Here is a 22437-nt window from a genome sequence, read left to right as displayed (position 1 = left end):
AGAGGTGTGGGCTGAGGGCTGTCCTGTCCGCATGAGACCATTTTCCCTTCACTCTGCAGTTGTCCCTGCTCCAGGCCACCCCACCCACATGTGTTCCTGATCTCCAGTTGTCAAGACAAACTCTGGACTAAGAAAGCTCAGTCCCGAGGAGAAAAGGGGGAGAGTGCAGGGGAGGCAGGAGAGATGAGAAAGAAGGTGACCCCCATTTCTGCCACGTTCATCCTCACCCACCTGCATCTCCGTACCTGCCCAGCCCACGTCTCCCTCAGCCCCTCTGCTTCCCCTTGCTCCGGCCCCAGACTAAGTTCTGATCATCAGGAAGGGGAGACTCGTGATGACTCCTTCCCGACCTGAAAGAGCACATTCCCATTAATGATGTGCCTCAGGGAACCCCAAGGCGGTTGAACCTGTGCTGACTTTCGCCAGGGCTCATGGCTCCTCTGGACAACATCCTCAGCTGCTGCTCACTGGGGGAAAGGCCTGGCCTATGTCAGGGAGGCTGCACCTTGGGCAGGGCCAGGGAGAAGGCTCTGTGACTTAACCTGTGCACCCCCGAGGCTCTCCTCCTGGCACCAAGGCATTCCTCTCTGGGAAGTCGTTCGCTGCATGGCTCATTTTGGGAAGCGCAGCATTGCTGGGGGTATTTCCAATGTGGGGGCTGGCAGGTGGCTCTGTGCGCTGCACAGAAAAATCTCTACCTCAGGGCAAGGCCTGGGCTTGGAAGGGAGAAGTAATGCGGTCCTTTGGCTGCTCTTTCATAAGCCTGGCTTCCTGTGACACCCAGCCTTCACTGATCCCACAGCAGCCACGGTGCCGCGCTGCATACTATCCGCAGAGTGCAAACCCTTCTCCTTCTTGGCTTCCGCGTCACCTCAGCCATCTCTCGCCCTGACTGCTCCTTCTCAGTCTCCTCTTCCTCAGCTGTTCCTTAGATGCTGCAAATTGCCAGGGTTTTGTCGTGACCCTCTCCCTGGGCACCCCATCACGCCAGTGCCTTCACTTGTCATCCCCATAGATAGCTCCCAGATCTCCCTCCCAGTCCCGCTTTATTTCCTGACAAATCCGTCTGAGGAACTGATCACCTCCCACCCTTCCGAATACCCCTCCCCTTCCTTTTTCCTTTCCTCATCTCACTGCCCAGGACAGACACTCACCTATGTACTCCCGCCCCTCCCTCCATTAGCATCTTCACTCACCGCATCCATTCCCCGTCCTGGTCCTCCCTAATTCTCACAGCATTCCACCTGGCTTCGTTCCTTCATTCCTCAGAGAAGGAGCAGTCCCATCACCCCATCACCTCAAAGTGACAATGGCTTGCATAGCTCCCCGAATTCTTGCTACCTGCCTTCAGGCCATTTCCCATGAAGCCAGCAAACCTTCTTAAATGCAAACCTGATCTTATTATTCTCCGGCTTAAAACTCTTCAAGGGCTCCCCAGGGACCACAGAACAAAATCCAAATTCCTTAACAGGGCTAACTAAACTCTTCATGCTGTGGCTGGTGTGGACTTCTCCAGAATCTTTTCTCACACCCCACATTGGCCTCAGTACCATCAAGTGTCACACTGGCTCACCTTGGGGCTGTTCCCTTTGCTTGGAAAGTTTTTCTTCATCTGGCTAATTTCTACCTAACCCTGCAGTTGCAGCAGAGAGGTCTCTTCCTCTGTAGGGCTGGGCAGGTCTGCAACCCCACGTCTTCCATAGAACTCTGAACATCTGTCATCATGGTACACCATGTGGGAACTGCCTGCTGATTTGTTTTGTCCCCTTTCTCAACATCGTAAGTGCCCTGACGAGAGTGACCACATCTATTTAATTCACACAACTATCCCTGGAGCTTAGACCGGGGCACGCACTTGGTGAGCATTCTATACCTACCTGTAGTGTATAAGCAGCAGAGCGTGAGGGAGCACGTGGTGGGCAGCACTCCCTGGGGTGCAGAGACTTGGACTTGAATGCCCCGCTGAATCTTAGAGTCCTCATTTGTAAGATTAGGATGAGATACCTCTCAGGGTTGGGTTGATGTGGGAAGTACGTGCACACAAACGTCCTTTGTACCTAAACCATGACCACTGCCTGGCAGTGTAGGGACCCACTTGGGTGATGGACTGTGATGTGGGATTGCATGTTGGGAGCAGCAACTACAGACAGGAATGATGGCTATCATCCTCTCAGCAAACCAAGGGGTCAGAGGAGGGATCCTTGCAAGTCTGTGGTCAAGGACACCTAAGACAGTTGCTGAGTTTCTCAATCTTCAGGGGCAATGAAAGGGATGGGAGTTGAGGTAGAATCTCATGTAAATTCCAGACCTGCAGCTCCTGGGAGAATCCCATCCAGCCCTTGGTGTGGGTCAGGCAGAGATATGTCACCACTGGGGGAGCAGCTGAGGAAGCATGACACCTGGCTCTGCCCCAGGGAAGTTAGAACCACAGGCAATTTGCTGGGGACCAGGGGCAGCAGCTGCTTTAACCTATGGGCTAAGGGGAGGAGCTGATGTTCATAAGCCACTCAGTCTCTAAGAGCCTCTGGGTCTATTCCCTGTCACGTCAGCTGGGGTGGTTTCTTCAGGCCAGTGGGGCAAATATGTCCTTGGAGGGCAAGGGGTTCCTCTTGTCTACAGCAATTAACTTAATATGTTGATTATTTACAGAGTGAACATGCAATACTCTTCCTATCAGAGAGGAAGAGTAGGCCTGCATCTATGCCATTTCCTTCCTTTGGAGACCTATCCCTGACATGGCACCTTAGCTCTCTCTGTTATATTGCCAGGAAGATCCACCTTTCATTTCCCTTAGCCTTTTCTTTAATACCAATACTTCTTTTCTATTCCATCTTGTTTCCCATCAAGATGGCTGCCCCCTCCCGTGTCCTGTTCTGTTCCTTCCCTGTCTCGAGAAGCCTGCTTCTAGGAAGTAGGTCTTGAGCAGTTTGCTTGGCTGCTAAGACTTCTCGAAGTCAATTTCAAAGTGTCATTCTCAAGCCAAAGAAATATTTTTGAGTACTATTTTTGTGGCCAGCACTGTGTTAAAAACTGTGGGGAGGCTGGGAAGATACTAATCTAATCTCAGCTCTCAAGAGTTCATAATTCTAGTTCAGGGAACAAGGTGTAAATACAGAAAACAAATGGAAAAATAATAAAGGTTAAAATCGGAGTCTAATAGGGACCAGGGAACTTCTATTTGTCAGGGATGTTATTTCCAGATGGTGCCACGAGATTGTTCTCCAGCCTCGGTCCAGTTTTCCTGTTGGTTTTAGATTGCCATTCTATTCTGTGTCTGAAGGATCCAACCGAGTGAAGGGGCGCTTTTCTTTCTTTCTTTCTTTTTTTTTTAAAGATTTTATTTATTTATTTGAGAGAGAGAATGAGAGAGAGAGAAAGGTCAGAGGGAGAAGCAGACTCCCCGCTGAGCAGGGAGCCCGATGTGGGACTCGATCCGGGGACTCCAGGATCATGACCTGAGCTGAAGGCAGTCGCTTAACCAACTGAGCCACCCAGGTGCCCGAGGGGGTGCTTTTCTTGATTGAGTTCTCATTATCATTGCCTTTGTTTCCAACTGCAGTTAATCTATTTATTTCTTCTTTTGTTATTTAATGAAACTCTGTGACAGAGGGACTCCCTTTGCATCAAAGACCTGCCACAGAAGAAAGTTAGCTGTGTGGTACCTGAGCACTGGTCTTTGCCAAACATGGGGTCTCCAACCTCTCTTCATATTATTATATACTACAAGGCTGAGTCATCCCTGATTTGAATGTAGATTTTGAATTGTAGTTGTCTTCCACTATAAAAATCCAGCTTAAGAATTGGCTTACCTGCTCTAGTTCAGCAAAGGGTAAACACCCTATTAATGTGCCAACATCCTGTTTTTCTTGTCACAGACAGGTAGCAAATCTCCTCCAGACTGGGGGCTAGGGTCCAAGTAAGATGGGGAAGAAAATCTTTTTTTCGGATGTGCACATGTGAGCCACTGATGGACTTATCTGTCCCACGGCTCCAGGTCAACTCTTGTACTCTGGGGGAACTGAGTGGTCAGGAGGGATCTGGGGCCATCGACGGTTCCTTCATTTGGGCTTAGAACCTTCTTGCCATGGGCTAGAGAGGCTGAGCTGCCCCCAGGCTCCTGTGAGTCCCAAGCCCCTCTTTTGTGAACTTTGCCAACATGATGTCCCAAAATTGGAAACGCAGATGGTAGAGTGATATGATGTGAAAAGTTGGGAATGAATGGTGGGCCAGGACACTGGGGCCTCATTGCTGGGGGCTTCCAGAGGGTGAGACTTTCTCAGAGGAAGTAGTCTCCTGGGAGCTGAGTGAGGAACAGGCGTTTAGCGCCATCCTGACTAAAATCCTGAGGTTCATGTCTGCATTCCTAGGACCAGCCCTTCTGCAGATGGGCCACATGGTGCTTCCGGTCACCAGGGGGACAGGCAGCAAATGCTTGGATGGGATCGGGGTTACTGCAGACTGCTTCTTGAGATAAGGGCAGCATGGAAGTCACCCCCACTGGCACCTGTGGGACCCTATTTTGATGTCTGCTGTAGGAGCAGTGCTTTAGTTATTTGTTTTCACAGAAAAACATTTTCTCTTAGTCTTCTGCCTCAAGGAGTTATGAGCATGTAATACCTCGTAATTGAATACTCTCCATGAATGCAAACAAAAGCTCCAATCCCGAGAAAGGGGTAGATCCTGGGTTACACTCCCCAGTACCAAATATTCCTTTAATGATTGTTATTACAGTAACATTAAACAGATGCAGACATTTTTTAAAAAATGTGGGCTGGTCTCTTGGCTTTTCATTTGATTTAAAAAGATTGATTTACTGCTGGGAAAAGCCCTTTTCAGAGGAAAGCTTTGTGCAAGTTTCATTAATTCCCTTGGTCTATGGCCACAAGCAAGATGGGACCACCAGTATTACCAGCCCATCCCATGTGATTGGATGTGTTTCAGCCCAAAAGCACATTTGTCACAGGGCTGTCAGAACCCTACTGTACTAGAGTTAAGTGAGCTTTGTATTAAGAGGCTTTGAAAGACCACATCTTCAGCCCTGCCATCCCAACCCACCCTCCCACTGGAAACAGACCTAAACTCGAGTATAAACCAGAACCAGGAACCATACCAATTCCAGAGTAATTCTTGGGGCACCTGGGTGGCTCAGTTGGTTAAGCGTCTGCCTTTGGCTCAGGTCATGATCCTGGGATCCGGAAATCGAGCCCCAAGTCAGGGTCCCTGCTCAGCGGGGAGTCTGCTTCTCCCTCTCCCTCTGTCCCCCTCCCCCACTCATGTTCTCTCTCTCTCTCTCTCTCAAATTAAATAAATAAACTCTTAAAAAAATAGAATTCTTCCTAAGCTAGTGGTTCTTAAACTCATGTGCACAAAAGAATCCCTTGGTAATTGGTTTAGCCTGTAGAGTTTGGGGATCCTACCTCAGAGGTTCTGGATCTCAGGGACTCTGGACACTGTTTAGCCAGTGGTTTTCAAACCTGGTTTCATGTTGGAATCTTTAAACAAATGGATGCTTAGCTCCTACCTAATTAAATTAGAGTATCTGAGGGGTCAGGCCCAGTGTCCGAAGGTTTTACAAGCTCCATGGGTCATTTTAATATGAAGCCGGAGTCGTCAGGCCCTGGTGGAAGCTCTGAAGCCTTGGGTGAGAAGGCTGAGGGCCCCTTAGAAGTTTGTATTGGATGAGGCAGCAAGTGTGACATGCTTATCTTCAGACAGACAGATGTTCTGCTCTAACACATCCAGCTGACTATCCCAGAAACTCATGGCTTACTGTGAATATGCATTAGAAGGTTTGAGAAACCCCAGGATTCACTTGCTAAAATTTGTGTGGATGCACATATGTCCATTTTTCCAGGGGGAGGGTCCTCAGCTTTCACTAGAGGCACTTTATTTTTTCCCCTAGCCCTTGTTTTATTCATTTATTCATTCATACACCCCTGTCCTGCTCTCATTCTTCTCCCTCACACAGGTAACCATTCTTATGGTTAAAGTATGTGATAATCTATCTTTATGTTTGGCTATTTTTGTTTGTTTTGTGTGCATCTCTTTATAATTTCCATGAATTGTGTTCTTAGTGCTGTCCGTGCTGGTGTGTGTACATTCATCCATTGCTCCTGACTTCATGGTTAGCTTCCCCAAGATTTTACCTCTCTGCTTCCTTGGTGATGGACACCCAGGCTTCCAGCTCTCCTCAGCCACAAACTGAGCTGCGGCAAACATCCCCTCATACTTCCCCTTCAGAGCCCACTCGAGAGCTTCCTGGGAGACAGACCCAGAAGCGGAACCACTGGGCCGCGGGGTCCACATGTACTTCCTCCAACTAAGGGGGGCAGCATGGCGCCCGAATGACTGCTCCCGGCTACACCCCTCCCACCATCGCAGGATTCCTAAAGTGATCTGAGACCCCCACTCACATGCCACCACAGCGAGAAGGCCAGTCAAGCTGGGCCCTCAGTGCTGCTTGCCTTTCCTTTTCTTTTTCCAGCTCTGCCTTCTTTCCTGTTCCCTGTGACATCTGTATGAAACCTCTGCCACCACGTCTGCTACCTCCCGACTCTTACTCCACTTCAACTTCCACGGACAAAATAGAGGCCATCTTACCTTCCTCCCTTCACTGCCAAGGGCATCGGAGGCAGTGTCTACCTCATTTTTCTCTCCAGGATCACCTCACCGGGATCTTTGATGCCCTCCCTCCCCAGACCTTCTCCCTGAGGCCTTGCTGCATCAGTTCTTCCCGTGGTCTGTCTGTCTGTCTGCCTCTCTCTCCAGGGGTTTGCTTCCATGGCCTGCAATGTTGGCTACTTCTCTCCCGTTCTGAAACAAACCTCCCTTCTCCTTAGGCCTCCGTTTTCCCTCCTTCGAATGTTTGTCATCTATCACAGACTTTTTGAATACATGTTCACACGTGCTCCCTTTGCTCAGCTCCTTCTCATGTGCTCCCTCACTCCCAGCCCTCCGCCCCGTGGTCTGTAGTCGCCCGCTCGCTCGGTGTGCTCCGTCCAGTCTCCCCTGCTTCTTTCTTTCTAGTGTCAGACACCACTCATAACATGCTTCTTGGAGCCGCCTCCCCTCTTGGTTTTCAAGATAATATGTTCTCCTGGGTCTCCCCTGCTTCTCTCTCTGCTTTTTCTCAGCCTCCCTCACAGCCTCCTCTCTGCCCTCCCTGCCCTTCAGAGCTTTCCCCCTGGTTCTACCCTCTAGACCCTTGTGTCTCCACCTGTTTTCCTGAGCTCAGCCACTCCTTAAGCTTCCTTGAAGTGTTTATAAGCATATGACTCTCAAACCTGGATCTCATTTTAATTCAACGAATTGGTTTTGAAAATTTCCAAATGTTTGTGTGTGTGCTAAGATCCAGAGTCATGTGTGACTCAGTATAAGAGTTCACAGACTAGAACTCTCTCTTCTGAACTCTAGACTCATGCACCTGGCAGTCTTTCTGTTTGCCACAGTTTGCGGCTATGCATCTAAACCGCAGATGAGCTGAAACGAAGTTTTTTTCCTAAAGGGTTCAGAGACCAGGTTGACAATATGTCAGCAGACACTGCTGCCCGCTCTGCTTCTGGCTGGAGAACACACCAGAGGCCTCTGGGTCACAAGCTGAGTGCACGTATACTCTCTTTGAGTGGGAAGCGTGGGCTGCAGCAGCTAGAGTTCTAAGATGACAATTTGATCTACAGACTTTTTTCCCTGGCCCCTGGAACAGTGTGATATGGATAGAGTCACAGGCAGACGGGAATTAGTGTAACAGGTGAGAACTGGGGACAAAGTTGGTGCTGTCAGTGACAGACCCCGCCCTGACACTGCGGACCCCAGCAGTGCTGGGATGAGGAGGTTCCCACGTAGGAAAGTCCCACCGGGCTGGACATAATTCATTGTGAAACTAAATACACATCGGGCCTTTCTTTTAGAAGTTAGGTCAAACAGATTAGGGACAACGGAGTAGCGAGTTTCCTTGAGACTGGCCCGGCTAAGCGTCGGGGAACCAGTGGCCCTGTGAACCAGCCTTACCTCTGCTTCAAAATCTGTTTGTTGTCTTCGATGGTGATGCTGTCAGCGTGGTCTCTCTTGAAGATTTCAAAAGCCTCTTGTCGTCCTAATGACATTTCTTCTCTCATCCCTGTTTGGAGACATGGGGAAATGGCCTCAGTCACAGCATCAGGATCCCATTAATTTCACTGTCACTTTAGGCAGACCACAAAGCCAGCCCTGGCTCCAAGAGGCTCACAGCCGAGAGGCTCCTGACCAGACAAGGTGGCCCTGGGCTCTTCCAGCTGGCCACCGACCCAGCGAGGAGGCCCTTCCAGTGACACCCTGCACCCTGCAGGGCTGGGGCTGCGCAGGCATGTGACTTGTGGGGGTGGGGGGTGGAGTTTGGAATGTCTAGTCGGAGCAAATGAGAACCAGAGCTCCAGGCCCCGGATTGCCGAGGACATCTGCAAATGCACTTTCTGCCATCATTCAGTGCTACAGTTCTCCCCGTTTTCCTGTTATGCCCCGTTTTGGTTTTCTGTTAAATTTCATGCTGGATTTCCAGGCATTTAGTTAAAAGAGGTACAATCCAGGCTGAAAGATACAGAACCTAGAAAATTCTACTCTTAGTCTTCATATAACGACTCATCCTTGTTTCCTGTGTCTAGGGAGGGGCCTCGGTGCTTACTCCGAGGTTAGGTTCTCCATTGAAAGATCCATGAGCAGGTTGTGATGGCAGCTCCTAGTTCACGTCTAAATCCAACATCCTGGGTCACTATCATCACTATGTGCCAAGCCCCACTGCTGGGCCCTGCTCGGGGGCCAAATTCTGGAACCCAGAGTCAGAACGGCCAGGGACAGCAGAGTGAGCAGGTGGTATTTCTGTACCGCAGCCCTCTTCCTCCCGGCCTCCCAGAGCGAGGCTCAATGCAAGTGTGTGCCTGGGACTCCCTAGGCAACAGCTGAATTCACAACTGGATTTTGGGTGAATCTACGGAGTTGTTTTTTTATGCCTCTTTTAAAAGCATTGGTTCCTTTTCCTCATGTTTTCATCCAATTAATTCTACTTATCTTTGAAGCCCTGGCTGAGTGTCACCAACCCTGAGAAGCGTTCCCTGAGGCCCAGGCAGCACGAATCCTCCCTCCGCAGTCAATGATCCTCTATCAATGCATCTGTAACACGCACAGCCCAGTAGACATTGTCACTTCACATGACAATCCTTTCTGGTGACAGGCATGTTTCTAGGAGGTAGAGATTACATTTTTGTGAATCCCTAGTGTCTTGTTCAATGTCTGGCATTTAGAAGGTGCTCAACAGATGTGTGTTAAATCAATCAGGTCAGGAACGAACCAGGAGTGACAATGAGCCTTGCTCTAACTGCCACACGAACATGATCCAGGGCGAGAGGGGTTCGCCTGTGAGGCCCCAGGTTCCGGAGATGTATTCATATGGGCCACATACCACATCTCCTCTTGCCTGGAAAAAACCCGCTGAGTCTCATCACCAGGCCTCGGGGTGAGGAACTGGACCAGCCCATCTGACACCAATTTAATGATTACCGTTGATAAAAATAGCACCATGAAAAATGTCTGAATGGTGAGGCACACAAGACGCCCCACCCTTTTCCAATCAGAAGCAAATGGGCATGTCTCGGTTTTGTCTCCACATCTGCCCTGCACACTCCAGAACCGGGTTGGCCTGGGAATGGGTTTGTGCGAGACTCAGAAAGATGAGTTCTGCTGCATGAGACACATTAACCGGGGGACACTTTTCATCCAGCAGAGCCCACCAGGAGCCAAGGGACTCACGCCATACCTTACACCCAACCCCTGGTCTGTGCCCAATTCTGACAATGTGTGCTTTTCACTGCCAATGAAACAGCAACAGAGGGTAGAGGGAGTGAATCTCTCTGGAACAGAGTGGGGGATGAGGAGAGCTCCACGGAGACCACCTGGGAACCTGCCTGGGGGATCCCCCAAATTGCCTCCCACAGAGGAGGTGATGAGAAGGCAGGGGCAGGGATGGGGGGCTGGGAGAGGGCTGTTCGAAAAGTTGCAGTGAAGGAGTTGGGTTCACGGCCTTTTCTCTCCCAGGCTCTGCTTTCTTTTAGAGCCGACAGTCCGAATTGACAGCTGGGTGGAACAGCCGTGCTGAGGCTTCTCAGCGCCCACGGCACTGTTATAGCAGTCGGTCCTGGAAGAACTTAGAATCTACTGAAAACCCCGCTGCATCTTCCCTGAGGTGCGGAGGGGCCTGGGTAGTGGGAACAGAAAGGACATGGGGTGCACAGAGGAGATAAGCCCAGGAAGATAGTTTGCTATCACTTTCCAGAGGATCTGGACATGTGGGGCCAGCACTGTATCACAAGTATATAGGAGTCACCAATTTTCCAAGACTTAAAATTCAGTGAAGTGCATGTTATGAGACAGAAAGTTACACTGGGAAGCACTTAATACTTTCGGTGCTTTAAGACACGCTTGGGGTCTTGCAGTGCTGTGGGCGTATCATTGGGAACACGGGATCAGCTTTCCTCCAGGGACGATGGAGAAAGCATTCTGGAATTGGAGTTCTCTGATGGTGGGGAGCTCAGGTGAGTGGACATTAATATGTGAGGGCTATAATTCTGGCAGCTAGCGTCCCCCATGTCTGCTCAGGGAGGCCAAGGTGCGGTGGCTGATGATGTCCATCGTCTGAAGGCAGAGAGGCAAAATAGGGCCTGGAAGCCTACTGAAGAGTTGTCTTCACCTCTCAGGATTTAGAAAACAGCTTTCTCATACGGCAAGCTCTGGCCCCCATTAGAAGGAGTTAGAGCCGTTGAAGCACAAGAGAGACTGAAAGCTAATGAGATCATATTTATTTATTCTCTCCACCAATATTTATTTCTCTTAGGCACTGTGGTTGGCATGTGACCGAGCTATAAACTTGAACAAGAAGATTAAAGCTTTGATCCTTGCCCTTAAAGAATTGAAAGTCCAGTGAAGGAGAAAAAACGTGAACAGTAACAATGAAAGCTGCTATTTGCCGTAAGGCAGGCATGTGTCCAGTGCCGGGAAACAGGGAGGAGGAGGGTCAGCTCTGTTGGGGAGACTGGGAAGGATTCCGAGGGACGAGCAGCATTTGCCACGTGGAGCAGAAGTGGAAGAAGATCCCAGAAGGAAGGGACAGAGGAGGAGAGTGGATCAAAAGGGCAACTCGATTCATATGCAAGGTTCTGCCACTCAATAGGAATGGCCTTTGGGGAGAATAAAATGAATTTCTTATATACTTTACACTAATCACTGTATCAAGTGCTTCCTTACCTATTACGTCAGGTAAACTTCTCCATGATTCCTGGTCAAATAGCATTTTACAGAGGAAGAAACTGAGGCTCAGTTAAAGAAATGTTATAAAGGGGTAAAAATGGTCTGGCTTTTTAGAGGAAGTCAGTACTGCTCTTAGATCCATTTTGCTAGGAAAAGCATAATGACTCTCATCACTGTCTATCTTGTCCCAAACCTTGCATTTTCTTTATGGTACCACAGAAAAAAAGAATCACGAATTTTGTTTTACTATTTCTATTATTATTTCTAGAATGTGTGCACTCCATGGGGCAGGGATTTTTGTGAGTTTTGTTTGCTGCAGTAATTCTAGCACCTGGATGGTACCTGGCACATAGGAGGAACTCAAATTCTTTTGAATGAATAAATGAATGTCCTACATGCTTACTGTTCTTCCTTCTGGCATAGCATATTGTGACATGATGGGGTAAGTGCATTGATGGCTCTTCCTCTGCCACTGCACTCCTCGGTGGGTGCATCCCCTGTATAGTGTGATTTTAGAAATTCACACACACACACACACACACACAAGATATTCAACACCATCTTCTCCTACTACATATCACTATGCTTCATAGACCACCCTTAGAGATTCCAACTCCAAGAAGCTTTTATAAAAATGCAAATACTCTTGAAGGCATCACTGTCTTGGAGCCAGCAAAGACAAACTCCATGATCTGTTGACCATTAGCTAACAGATCCTGCAAAGACGAGACATAAGATGGTGTCTCAGGCTGGTGCCAAAATGGGGGAAAATCTGAGCTTAAAAGGGAAGGTGTGATGGCAAAGACAAATTGTGCCTTTTCTCCAACTTTGTTTAGTCTGTCAGACTCCACTGCTCAACAAAGCAGAGGACCTTAGGAGTTCCCACTTGCTGTGACTGTTTCTAGCTCGTGGTTGTTTCCTTTTAGTGAATTTCAATCATAGGTCACAGTGTCAAATCCCAGAAAACATGGATGACTCAGAGCAGCCTGCTGGCTTGCTGAGGCACAGGACTGTTTAAGACCCGGAGGAGAGCACATAAAATATTACAGGCCAGTATAAAATTTCAAACAAAACAAAGCAAAAACCAAAAGATGAACAAACAAAAAACCCTAAAGAAGAAGAGGAGTTTTTCAGTCTCAGCCCCCAAAATAGGACATTGCAATTCCAGGTTGTGAGCTAGATGGAAAACACTTCCAAATCCTAAAGTTACGGCCTCTTCTGGATTTTGATACTTATTATGAACGGCACTTAGGTAGAAATGGCAGATAACAAGGCACTTGCAAAATCAGCCTTGGAGTGAGGCTTCTGTAAATGTTAGGCATACAAAATTCTTTGGTGCTGGTCCCTCACCCGTTTCTATAATGTTCTCTTTTTTTTGGCCATCCTGAAATTTAGCTCCTTAAATTGCTGAAGAATACGCATTGGTACTTTTGGAAGCCCTCCCCGCCCCCAACACAGGGTCCCATGGAAACCAAGTGGAAAGGAAAAACATCAGAAGTGGAGAGTTTATGCTCTGCCTTTCGGCCTGCTGTCTGATTGCCTTTAGTCTGGAGCACAAGGGCCAGAGCTCATTTTCCTGGCTGCCCCAAACAACCTACTGCTGCTTAAGCTTTTGCTTAAAAATTGACAAAGGTAAAATGATGGAGAGTTGTGTTATTCATGCTGAAAAATGGATTTCCTGGTCAGAGCCAAAAATCTATTTTCCTTGGGAAAGGCATCTATTTATGTGGTGCCTCAGTTCCCTCTGACTAAAGAAGGAAGGGGAGAAAAGAAGACCCACAGAGAATGAGGAAAAGTGAGCGATGGCGTGGGATTCTGACAGGAAGGGGGGCGTGGATCACACTGGTTGGGACCAAAAGCAAGAGAAGGCTCAGAGCTGGGTGGGAGACATTCAAGGCTGAGAGAGGGAGGAAGCTGGATGTGGGGGATGATCATACGGTTTGTGGCTTGGTAGCGGAAGTTTTCGAAACCAAAGGTGAGGGAGTGGCTTTGATATAGTGACACGATGAATCCCTACAATATGTAGGACATGGAAGTGCAAACAGTTATGAGAAGCAACAGGCCGGGATAGAGTGTGGCTTTGTACGATATCTGATACAAGGTTCTCTAGGCCCTGGAATTTCTCAGTAAATGTTGACTTAGGTGAAATATATAAAAGTATCCTCCTATAAATAATTAGAAGAGAATTCCATCCTTTGGTGTGTAGAAAAGTTTGAATGGACCAGTGGGAGGGAGAGAAAAGGAGGAATTTAGATGAGAGGAAGGGTTAAATCTATCAAGGCAGCATGAAACATAAAAGGTCAGGAGGAAAATGAAGGAAAGGTCAGTGGTCCAACACTCTTGGGAATGGTGCCTGGGACAAGGATGTCCTGAGGGCCATCAAAAGGAAATGATGGCTACAGCCAGAAACTCTGCAGTGAAGGACAAGTCAGCAGTTTCTAGCATGGAAAGCAAAGTGTCCACTGATGCTGGACTGAAAACATGCATGAGATGGGGAGGCACTAAAAGATCTTATAAAGAGAAGTGGTCCACCTCCCAGAAAGATTAGGAGGGACGTTTGAGACCCTTGACCTTCCTCCCCTCACTGCAGGGAGGATGCTGTCATTTAGGAAGGAGGAGGTTTCTGGAAGTTACATGAAAGACCTGCATGGCACGGATGTAGTCCCTGCATTCCCACGTCCCTTCCTCACACTCACGGAAGACATTGTCAGGCAGCCTACGTCACTCATCCCCTTTCACAGATTACCACCCAATCAAATGACAACTGCTGTTACTTTCATCATTCCTATGTTTCTGGGGGAAAATAACTGCCCAGTTCTACCACCTTAGGGGCTGACATGCAGGTGATTTTCCCTAGGGAGCAGCGTCATGCCCTCAAGTGCCCGAATCACTGAGAGTGGCCTCCTGGGGGCAGATGCCAAGGAGCCCTCTGTCCATGTTTCCCCACCCCCAGAGTGATGGAGGCCACCATAAGAAGTGGTGCCATGTGCCATGGCTCTGTTTATTTTAAGGGCCAGCTCAGCTACAATTTGAGGGGTGGCTGGGTGGGTGCAGCAGGGTATGGAATCTGAAGACAAGGGGAAGACAAAACCACTTAGCCACGGCCAAAGTGACTGCAGATGTGAAGACCAAGAGTCGATCTTTTAGGGTGACCAAGGACACTTGCCCAACCTACTTCCTGCTTTTGAGTAACACTTCTGGTATGAGTTGGTGCCCTAGGCCTTGGGGTTAAAGGCTTATGTTCAAACCAGAAGATACCACCTGGGCTGAAGTCCTCAGATTAGGACTGGCCTTGGAGTTTCCTAAACTGCCACATGAAAGTCGTCAAATGAGAACCTTTAATTTGTAGATTCTTAGGGCTGGCTTGGAGCAGGCTGAAGCATGGTAGGCTTGGCAGGGGCTTGAGGGAGTGGAGTAAAGGGAAAATCTGAAGTGGAAAGCCACGAAACCTTAGGAGACCCACCCAGTAGTGGCACCACATCTAAATAAATCAAATGGGTTCCTGACTCCCGGTGCCAGAGATCACACGTCCCACCAGCAAGGCTTGCAGGCCCAGCAGTGCAGACCATGTGGGCTGGGTGGAATTAGGGGGAAGTGTTCGAAGCTGGTTGTGTTTCTCTTTCATCTTGGTAACCATGTCTGATTCACCTTCCTGCTGCAGCTGCGTACTGGATGTTAGCCTGAGGGGGTGCCGAAAGGCCCTGTGTGCCAACCAAGTAGACAGACTTAGAGCGCCTGGAAGAATGGCAGCTGCTTGAGGGCAGTGGCCCATTTCCAGCAGTCACATTAAGCCTTTAAACCATGGTCCTGAGGATCGTCTGCCGAAGACCTTCCTTTTCCTAACCCAGCCTGTCTGGCATTTTCCTTTTGTGAGTGTTCTTATTCAGAATAAAGTCCCCATGTGGGTTGCTTAGAAAAACCCATGGACAGACACAGGCATGGGGCTTGGAGAACAGCCTGGGTCATGTTGGCATTTCTGCATTTTGGAGTTAACTCAGAAATCTGGAGGCCAGCAACATTTCCATTAAATAAGACAGCATGCTGTGGCTCCTGATGCCAGGCGAAACTGGATCTACAGAGTCTTTTCCATTGATTTCAGTCCATAGATGTGGCAGCCTTGGTGTCCAATTCCAGGCCCAGTATTTGAACCAGCCCTGGAAATCTGGGTGGAAGGACACGTGGGCTCTAGCCCTTTGTGGGTTAAAGGGCAGTTGACTGAGAAGCCCACTGAATAGAAAGGCAGCATTCCTCTTCAGCTTAATAAGAGGCTCCAAATGCTGCAGAATCTGAAAAACACAGGATTCCCTGAGTTTGAGATGTCCTGACCATTTCTAAAGGCCATAGTCAACAGGGTTCTGTTGACTGGCGTCCACCCCAATGAGCTCAGTTCTCACGTCAGTCTGTGCTTTGCGGGCAGCAGCTAGAGCATTGTTCACATGCCCTATTGTCTGACAAATGAGGGCAGTTTTCTATCTATGCCTGAATTAGGAATGAATTCCACTGTAGTCTCAAATTTATTTTGCTACATTCTTAAAAGAGAATTAAAAAAAAAAGTACATTCTAGCCTAGTAGCCTCTTCCCTGAAATGCATGTAGATTTAAATAAAATTTTGTTTCTCTTGCTTAGAAGCAAGCAAAAGGTAAAATGGAGTTTGGGTATACCGGTATTCATTCCTTGGGGGCAAAAAAAGGAAGGGGAAATTATTTGTTGTGTGTCTTCTATGTGATAGACACTGTTTCATGCTTCACAAATATGAACTCAACTAATCTCACAAGTCTATTGGTGGTGATGGAGGGTAGCTAATGCTTACTGAGAACTTTGCATGTGCTAGAGGGATTTCATATGTTGACTCATTTAATTCTCACAGTGACCCTGTCAACTAGGTAGTATTGGGCCCACTTTATAGGTAAGGTAATTGAGTTTGAAAGAAGTTAAAAGTGACCCCAAGACAACAGTTAGTAAAATGGTAAAGCCATAACTTGATCCTAGGTTTGTCTTGCTCTGGAATCCTTCTTCTGCATACTATGTTGCTGAGAGAAAATCATTTGTCAAGTAGAAATGATTTCACGAATACCAGCAAACCACTAAGGTCAGACCTATGAGGTCAGGAGGTCATGAGAAAAAGGCAGTGTTGGGAGGGTTGTGAGTTGGGATGTGCACTGAAAACCATGAATGCACATGGCAGCCTGTCAGAGCTGGAGATGATCATGAATGGGAAGCTGGGGCAGGTACCAGATGGCCAGGAAGAGCTGCTCCACCTGGAGTCCCTGGGACTGGGTAAGGATCAGAGGGAAAGGGAGGGTTGTAGGGGAGGCTTGGCTTTCTACCATGAAGACTTTATTAGTTAACCAACTAGGTCAGGTCCAGATGAGTAATTATCCTTCCCTAATCTACACGGAGCTTCAGTTTTGAAGAGTCTCCACAGTCAAAGAGTTTATGCACTTCAAATAGTGGTGTTGGAGCAAAGCAGGGGGATACTACAGAGAGAAGGGATAGGGTCCAGGTTCCAAGAGTGTGGACTTTGGCAGAGAATAATTTCCCATCCTCAAATGAGCAATAGCCATGAGAAAGAGGTGAAAAGGATCCAAGGGGCCATCATTTTCCCTTTGACCCCTCTGTATCCTGACTGTTTTTTCTCTGGAAAGAATTTCATTATTTAAATGTAACATTTGTTTATTCACTGAGATTGTGAGTCAACTGGTGAAGTAGACCATCTGTCAACAAGTACTGAGTATCTGCTCTTTCGACAACCTTCTTCTATGGTTAATATTACAGATAAATAAAAGAAATATTGTCCTTGACCTTGTGATAGAAAGCACTGGGGGTATGGGAAATTCAAGCTTACATTAGAAAGTAGGCGAACACTCATAGACAATGCATTGGTGGTAGTATGGTGCAGGTGGTGTAGACAATTGTAAGAAAGTAAAAGAAGGGGAGTGGTCAGACTGCAGAGGGCTTTTCAAGAAACATGGGAAGGTCATAGGGGTGGGAAGGGGCCCACTGTGGTCAGGGACTGGCACAGAGATTGAATAAAAGGACCTTGGGGTTTCCTTTGACTGTGAGGGGAATTGGGGCCCAGTGACCTCTAGGTCCAGATACCAAACCCTTAAAGAGTCCCCTGCATCCCCAGGACATTCCCAGGCAGAGGTGCACTGGAGTTTTCCACAGCCTTGTCAGGCTACTCTCTGTCCCTCAGATGATGGAAGAAAATCTGCTTTAGAGTGTAACTCTGGGCTACTCTTCTACTACTCTTGTGCAGTGGTTGGGGAAAGGCGATAGAATTTAAAGTAGGAAGACATGGGTTTGAGCACTGGTTTCACTCACTAGCTGTATGATCTAGGATCTGCCATTTAAATTGCTGGAAGCCTCAAGCCCCTCGTCTATCAAATGAAGCTAATAAAAACTGTCTTTTAAAGTTACTGTGAAGTGTTAATAAGAGATGGTGGCACTTTGTGCATGTCTACATTTTGGAACTGCTGAATACATTTGTAATAAACTATTTGCATGACTGTCTTATCTGCCCACCTTCTCCACCCCTCAGGCCATGAGTTCCAAAGGCATGTGACTTTGCCTTACACGAATCTGTAGTCCCAGCTCCAAGCTCAGTGCTTGGAAGATACTCCAAACAAGGTTTGTCAACTGAATGAATAAACAAGGATGAGATACCTCTAGTTAACTTGTTTTTCTTAAAAACATTATTTGTTAAACTGTACATGCATCTCTAGGCAGTTTTCTATGTATATATTTTGCAGTAATAAAACTGAATATGGCAGCTATGAATCATTTATTTGAAAGTCTGACAGAATGAATAAATAAATATGGAATACACTATAAAAAGTGAAAGTGTAAAAATGAGTTATTATTGTCATCATAAGTAATAATGAGTCATCTAAAAGCCTACCCACAGCAAGCTGTTCAGAGTGCAAGAACGACTTGAACACAGTAGGAGAATTCTGAAGGTAGTTGCTAGTTGTGAGTTAGCAATGGAGGAAGAGAGAGTGGTTTAAACTGTCAGGCAGGCTCCACTGCTTCTGTGTTCTCTGCTCCCTGACTCCCCCAGGAGGCTCATCCCACAGTAACAACCTCTTCTCATTGGGGAGATAAATGCAACAGGGCAGGGGCTACCTCATCAGTCCCGACCGGTGGACTCAATGCAGTCCAGGCTTTCCTTCTGGTGAGAATGGATCAAGCATCGACCATCTTATCAAAGGCCAACCCCTCCACTTGGGCTGTGGTTCCCAAACTCCCCCGGCCTTCTTCTCTTGTCCCTTCTCTCTAGCCTGAGCAACTTTCCCCCTCTTCTTTGGATTATGTCCATCACCACAAAACCATATTTTAAAATCCATGTTGAATTAGATATAGTTAGGTGTAGATATATCTGAATTTGTAGGTACAAAATGGAAGGTTAAAACATTCAATGTTCACTGGCCTTGGTTTCATTAGTGAAATAGGAGACAAGTTCATCTATTTATATAGGGATTGCAGAGTAAGAGATTCAAGGACATTTAGATACCCAGAGGAAGGAAAAAAATACTGTTTAACAATATTCCCCCTCCCCTACCCATTAACCTTCTAGTTATCTTTCTATTTCTCTGGTCCTTTGTCATAAAAAAAAAAAAAAGCCTCATCAGGTTAGTCGATATTCACCGTCTCTATTCCCCCACCTCCCATTCTCTCCTCAATCCAGTCCAAAGGAGTTTCATTATTTCCACTCTATTGAAAGTATCCTTTTAGCATCTTTAGTGATCTAAGCATAGCTAAATACAGTGATCAGTTTTCTGTTCTCATTTTAGCTGACCTCTCAGCAGAAAGCAGTAAAGTCACCAACTATTTCATATGCTAGCACCCAGTCCCTAGGTCCCCTGCAGGTTGGGAAGGTGTACGTGACTGTGATATGTATTACCCCCTGGCTGAAGCACTGAAGACTCACTGCGCCATTTTCCATGCTCTTTCTTCTCTCACTCTGGTGATCGGTGTCATCCCGGACAAGTGTCATCTATGTCAGTCTGGGTCCCTGGTGCTTGTGGAGCAGAACTTCCACCCTTCTGACCCCCAGTGTTCATACAGTGTGAATGAGAAAGAAATGTTGTTGTGATAAGCTACACACAATTAGTGCTAATTTATCACCAGAGCATAACCTAGTAAATCCTGACCAATACACACCACCATTAGACATAGTTGACTCCTCCCTTCTGCCTGCAGCACTTCCTTCGTTGGCCTTCTGTGACATCACTCCCTCCTGATTTTTCTCTCACCTTCCTGGCTTCTTCCAACCTCCAGATGTTGGAGCGCAGTAGGGTTCAGTCCTGGGCACTCTTCTTTTTCAACAGGTGATTTCCTTTAGTCTCATGGCTTTAAAATGTATTATACACCAATGGCTCCAAAATTTGTATCTTTAGCTCTGACCTCTTCATTGAGGGCCAGATTGGGACATTTAACAGCCCACTTGAAATCTCGACTTTAATGTCTAATTGGCATCTCAAACTTAACATGTTCCAAACAGAACCCTTAATTTCATGCTCCATTCCAAAATCTACCCCAAGATGTTTCCTCTAATTGTTTCCACATCAATAAATGGTACCACTTGCTCAAGCAAAAAATCCTAGGACTCGTCCATGATTCCTCAGATCCCGCAACAGTTCTATCAGCAGATTCTGTCTGAAATCTTTTAAAAGTATGCCTTAGACCTCATTGCTTCTCTTTGTTTCCTTGTTTATTCCAACTGAAGTCGCCACCACTTCTCACCTGGACTGTATCCTGTTTGCCAGCATCCATCCCTGAATCTTTATGACTATCAATTCATTATTCAGTTCTCAGCTCACATATCACCTCCTCTGGTCTCCAACCCACCCAGACTGTTTCTTATCCTATTATTTTGTTTTATATCCTTCCTAGCACTTGTCATCATCAGAAACTGCACATATATATATGTATTGTATAAAATGAAAACTCCACAAAGGTGATCTGTCTTGTTTATTGCTCCTTTTCTAATACTAGGAAGGAAGGAAGGAAGAGAAGAAGGAAGGAAGCATGGAAGGAAGGAAAGGAGGGAGGGTAGGAAGATAGAAAAGAAGGGAAGAATAAAGGGAGGGAGGGAAGAAGGTCAGCAGTTGTATTGGAAATAGGTGCCCCTAATATGTACTAAATTAGCACCCTGCTTCCTGCCCTCCTGCTCAAGCCTAAACTGCTCTCCTATGAGAACCCTGATGCCTGAGTTTGAGCTCTCTCCCCTGCATACCCACAGTCAGAACTTTTCTTTAAAGATTTTATTTATTTATTTGAGACAGAGAACAGAGGGAGAGGAAGAGAGAGAAGCAGACTCCCAGCTGAGCAGAGAGCCTGATGTGGGGCTTGATCCCAGGACTCTGAGATGATGACCTGAGCTGTAGGGCAGCCGCTTAATGGACTGAGCCACCCAGGCGCTCCCCACAGTGAGAATTTTTAAAGTGCCCCCTCCTTCTCAGGAACCTAGCTTGGGTCAACTTCCACAGGTCCCTGCTAACCCATTCCCTGATTAGCTTTACCACCTCACTCCTTGATCTCTCTCTCCTTTGGTTTTCACTTTTGTGGTTGTTTGTTTTGTCTCTGTTTTATGCATACAAAACCTATAAATAATTATTTCTAAAGGGAGCCAAACTAAACACCACACCTAAATGATGAGTGGGCTTGTGAGAACAGCTCCCCTTCCTTTTCCTGGCAAGAGCTTCCATTTCTGAGACAGAGAAATGAGAATATTTGGGGACATCTAGCATTATTTCAGAACACTATAGGGTCAGCCAGTTAATATCTGTGCCTAGCATTTGTACATTCTTAACAGAAAGAGGTAATTTACCATTATGAACCATTTATAATAAGCCTTTCAGGAAGGCTTCTGAGGAATTTTTCTTTCCCAGATGCATTATCTTATAGGAATTCAGAGAGGAATACAATTCATGCAAAAAGCAAGTCTTAAAGATTTAACCCCCTATATCTTTGCCTGATGAGGTAAGAACATCTAAAAGTTATTATTTTACTTTTCCTAATAATCAAGGTATAGCTTGTCCCTTGCAAAAAACTGGGAAATAAAGAATGGTATAAAGAAGCAGGAAAAAAAAAATAACTCACGATCCATCTACCTTCCTTCCAGTTTTTTCTATGCTTTGTTTTATCACATAGTTAAGATGATAATATAGATACAATTTTGTAGTTTGCTTATTTCACTTAACATATCTCATAATCCTTTTTCTTAACTCATCAAATTCTTCATAAATATTACCTTTTGTGGCTATGTAATATTTCCTCATTATAATCTATTCTCTAGAATTAGAATTTTACATTATATATATATATATATATATGTAAGTAATGTTGCAGTGAGCATCTTGGTGTGTAAATGCTATTCCACATTTAAGTACTTAATTAGTTAGCTAACATAAATATTTACTGAGTGCCCACTATATCCCAGTTACTATTCTTGGAGCTGGTCAACAAAGGCTATTTCCTTGGAGTGCTGACATTCTACTGAGGGTGACAGACAGGAGAAACAGATAAATACATACTATCAATTAACTCTGTGAAGAGAGGTAATGCAAAGTAATGGGATGGAGAGATCCCAGTGATGCCAGAGGCTGTTTTCCTGAGGGGGTTAGAGGAAGGTCTCTCTGAGGGAGGGAGTGGTCTTTGCACAAAGGCACTTTGGATTATTTCTGTAGGCTAGATTCTTCAAGGGAGTTTCTGAATTAAAGTTCTCGCTTTCTAGGAAGCCAGTTTATTCCAACAGCAGTTCTCAGCAGTGCCTGGAGAAACAACAGTTATAAAAACGTACCCTACTAGGGTGTGATCTTGAGCAAGTTACTTAATTCCTGTATTCCTTAGTTTTCCTGTGTGAAGTGGAAATAATTATGCCTGTATGTATACGTGTGCGTGCATGACTGTGTGTGTGCATGTGTGTGGGTACGTGTGTGGTGGAGGCAGGAGGATTGGGGATGGCCATGGGGAGGGAATGTTAAGGTTCCTGTATCCCGGAAGGACTGGGCTAGGGAGCAAATACATGATCAAGCTGTGAAATGTGTGCAGGGCATTCCTGTGATGGAAACTTAATTGAAAGAGGGTTCTGGAAGGTGTGGCATGAACACTTACTGTGCCTGGCACATAGTAAGTGGTCAGTAATGCAGACTGAGTAAAAGA

At 46.6% G+C, this 22437-nt stretch overlaps 1 protein-coding gene across 4 annotated transcripts in view; it reads right to left on the bottom strand.

Annotated features, from left to right (window-relative positions):
• The window catches only part of KIF6 (kinesin family member 6), a 465199-nt gene that overhangs the window by 101329 nt on the left and 341433 nt on the right, over positions 1–22437 (bottom strand). For all 4 annotated transcript variants that reach the window (XR_003521659.2, XM_027603428.2, XM_027603429.2 and 1 more), the window contains one exon: positions 8008–8116. Coding sequence is in view for 3 of the 4 variants with exons in the window: in XM_027603428.2 (XP_027459229.1) it covers positions 8008–8116 (109 nt within the window). In the remaining variant the exon portion in view is untranslated. The remainder of the gene's footprint in view (positions 1–8007; positions 8117–22437) is intronic.

Source organism: Zalophus californianus, chromosome 7 (genome assembly GCF_009762305.2).
Source record: "Zalophus californianus isolate mZalCal1 chromosome 7, mZalCal1.pri.v2, whole genome shotgun sequence".
In the NCBI taxonomy this organism is placed as follows: domain Eukaryota; kingdom Metazoa; phylum Chordata; class Mammalia; order Carnivora; family Otariidae; genus Zalophus; species Zalophus californianus.
Note: the sequence above shows the minus strand (reverse complement) of the source record. Positions and strands in the feature narration are given on the sequence as shown.